The sequence below is a fragment of the Haplochromis burtoni genome, unplaced genomic scaffold (assembly GCF_018398535.1).
Source record: "Haplochromis burtoni strain Fernald_Lab_line unplaced genomic scaffold, NCSU_Asbu1 Contig_278, whole genome shotgun sequence".
Classification (NCBI taxonomy): domain Eukaryota; kingdom Metazoa; phylum Chordata; class Actinopteri; order Cichliformes; family Cichlidae; genus Haplochromis; species Haplochromis burtoni.
Window position 1 is genome coordinate 36,871 of NW_024582639.1, and position 3,005 is coordinate 39,875.

At 40.8% G+C, this 3,005-nt stretch overlaps 1 protein-coding gene across 1 annotated transcript in view; it reads right to left on the bottom strand.

Annotated features, from left to right (window-relative positions):
* Window positions 1–6: 6 nt before the first annotated feature.
* LOC121815703 (alpha-N-acetylgalactosaminide alpha-2,6-sialyltransferase 1-like) overlaps window positions 7–3,005 on the bottom strand; it is a gene marked incomplete at its 3' end in the record, with an annotated part of 13,823 nt that continues 10,824 nt past the window's right edge. The window contains exons 8-9 of the mRNA XM_042227732.1: window positions 606–705; window positions 7–147 (exon numbers count right to left, since the gene is read on the bottom strand). Coding sequence (XP_042083666.1) covers window positions 7–147; window positions 606–705 — 241 coding nt within the window. The remainder of the gene's footprint in view (window positions 148–605; window positions 706–3,005) is intronic.

Genomic DNA, 3,005 nt, shown 5'->3' on the forward strand with positions numbered 1-3,005 from the left:
TATTTTCCTGTTATGAAGGTCTTTCCATGTATTCTTCTCCAAAATGTAGTCATGGTTGGCGTAGAAAATGACTTTGCTCATGTTTTTCTCAACATAGTAGTTAGGATATTTGACGTAGTCGTCAGTCATGAATCCATATGCATCCACCTGAGGAAGACAGAAAGGCAGGAAAAATAGTAGGAGAAATATATTATGATTATACGTGTGTATGTGTCTTTTTATTAAAATAAGAGGAAGGCAGGTTGAGGACAAAGTTAGAGAGGCAAAGGCTATGATGGTTGGGATCCATCAGATTCATCCCAGTTATTCTTGGATTTAAAACACCGAGAACAGTGAAAACGCTTATGTTTCATGAAGGGAAGTATGTGGTGGGTGGCACTGTATTAATCCCTATGGTTCGGACCTTTTGTTTAACTTGCAGAGTAAAAATGTACTTTTTCATGAAAGGTGTCTTTGACTCTTCATCTTATTTCTGATTCATCTGGGCTGTGTGAGAAAGATCCTGAAAGTTGACTTGCTCATTCTAGAGTTAATTGCCAGGTCAATGCTTCTAAAGCTGTGAATACCAACAATAAGCACACAAAGTTGAAGTAGTTTTAACTCACTATGTCACAGGTGTGCAGAGCCAAGAAGACAGTGAATGCCCCGTTGGTTGGTCTGACTAAAGACCAGTATGTTTTATTCAGATTAGGTGACAGTAAGAACCTGTGAGTGAAGAAGAAGCATCAATTAAGCATACACATGGGGAAAATGAGCTACACTTCTATGACAGCAGAATAGGCAACCTCCAAATCCCAAACACACTGTAAAAGAACACATGTATAGATTACTTGATGTACTTCAAGAAGACTGGAGTCCTACTGCTGAAGACCACTTAAAGGAATTACAGGAAAGTTTGTCTGAGAGAGTTCAGACTGTGTTGAAAACTAAAGGTGGTCACACCAAACATTGATTGGTTAGAATTGTACCAATATATTTTGTCTAATATATTGTATGTCTATGTATGTTTGCACATGTTTCAATAAATTGCTGCAAATATTTCCCATTTTCAAAGTAAATGGGGAAAGTACTGTATAATTACATTGTTCAAGGACTGTTCATGCTGACATTCATGTCTGAGTTACAATCTTATACTTCGCATGTTTAAACATTTTTCCACCTGGACACGTCTTAAGAAGTCAGTGGCATGGCTGTTAAAATTTAAGGACTTGCTTCTGTCCTTTGTGAAGAAAAGGAGAGAATTGTGTTCAAGCTTACCACAGTCAGAGGTCACCAAAGAGCAACAGAAATCATTTGTGGAAGAAAAGCTGAGGAACTTTAAGAGGACATCTGTGATTAAGAATCTTACAGTGGAAGATCTGGACAAAGCTGAGGTTGTCATTATCAAGTTCTGTCAGAGGAGGAGATTTTCCTTGGAGCTTGTGAGTCTGGAGAAGGGACAACCCATTATAAAATCAAGTCCTCTAAGAAGACTCTGCCCACAGCTGCAAGATGGAATTCTCAGAGTGGGTGGGAGACTCAGTAGATCATTGATGCCGGTTGAGGTGAAACATCCCATAATACTAGCAAAGGATCAACACATTTCCGAGCTCTTGCTTAGACACATACATCAGGAAGTTGGACATGGTGGTCGTAACCACATGCTGTCTAAGCTAAGAGAAAAGTACTGGTTGATTGGAGCTAGTACAGCAATAAGAAAAGTGTTATCTAAATGTGTCATCTGTCGACGTCTTAATGCTCCACCAGTGAATCAACAGATGGCGGATTTGCCCAATGAAAGAATCATTCCAGATGAACCAGTGAGTACAGCAGGGGGCTTAAAACACAGCCCTGAGGCACTCCAGTGCTGAGTGAGATGGAGGGGGAGACTTGTTTTCCCACCCTCACTGATTGGGGTCTGTCTGTGAGGAAGTTGAGGATCCACTGACACAGTGATGAGCTGAGTCCTAGATCCGTCAACTTGGTGAAAAGCTTAGAGGGAATTATTGTGTTGAATGCTGAACTGTAGTCCACGAACAGCATCCTAACATAATTCCCTCTGCCAGTGTCCAGGTGACTCAGGGATGTGTGGAGCAGGTGAGATATGGCATCGTCTGTGGAACGATTAGTCCGGTAAGCAAACTGAAGTGAGTCGATGGTGGCAGGAAGTGAAGAAGTGATGTGATCTCTCATCAGTCTTTCAAAACACTTCATCACAATTGAAGTCAGTGCTACTGGACGGTAGTCATTGTGGCAAGCGGGCTGTTGTTTCTTTGGAACAGGGACAATAATGGACTGTTTGAAGCACGTGGGAACCACAGCTTGGGCCAGGGAGAGGTTGAAGATCTCCGTGAACACCGGTGCTAGTTGATCAGCGCAGGCTCTAAGGACCCGGCCAGGGATTGCATCTGGTCCTGCTGCCTTCCTGGTGTTCACCCTCCTGAAGGTGTTCCTCACGGCATGCTCTGTGATGACGAATGCATTTTCTTCACTGGTGCACTCCGAGCGCGCGCAGCCGTTTGTTGTTTTAATTGCTGCGGCGTCGAAGCGAGCATAAAACGTGTTCAGCTCATCAGCCAGTGAAGCATCTGCATTCATCATTGAAGAAGCTGGTCGTTTATAGTCCGTTATTAATTAGTTATTAGTTAATTAGATTAGTTAACTAGATTTTAAATGTAAGCGTTTGTTTGATTGGTATATGTTCAGTTTATACCAAGCACATTTTCCTTAATGATTAATTATTTGAATAAATAAATATTTGAATTATATATTTTAACTGTATTTTACTTAAAATAATTGCTTCATGTTTTTTTATTAAGTAGTCCAGAGTTAGGTTTATATCAGCACGCCATCTTTTCTATTCATCCATTCCTAAATGCATTGACGTGCTGTTATTTCATTGGCTGTTTAAACATATCTCATAAAACTACATAGGTGTTTAAAAATCCAGTCAGAGAATAGCTCTGTCATTCTTCAGTCTGGCACACAATACTGACCCAATATCAGCTTCATAAAGACCTACCATC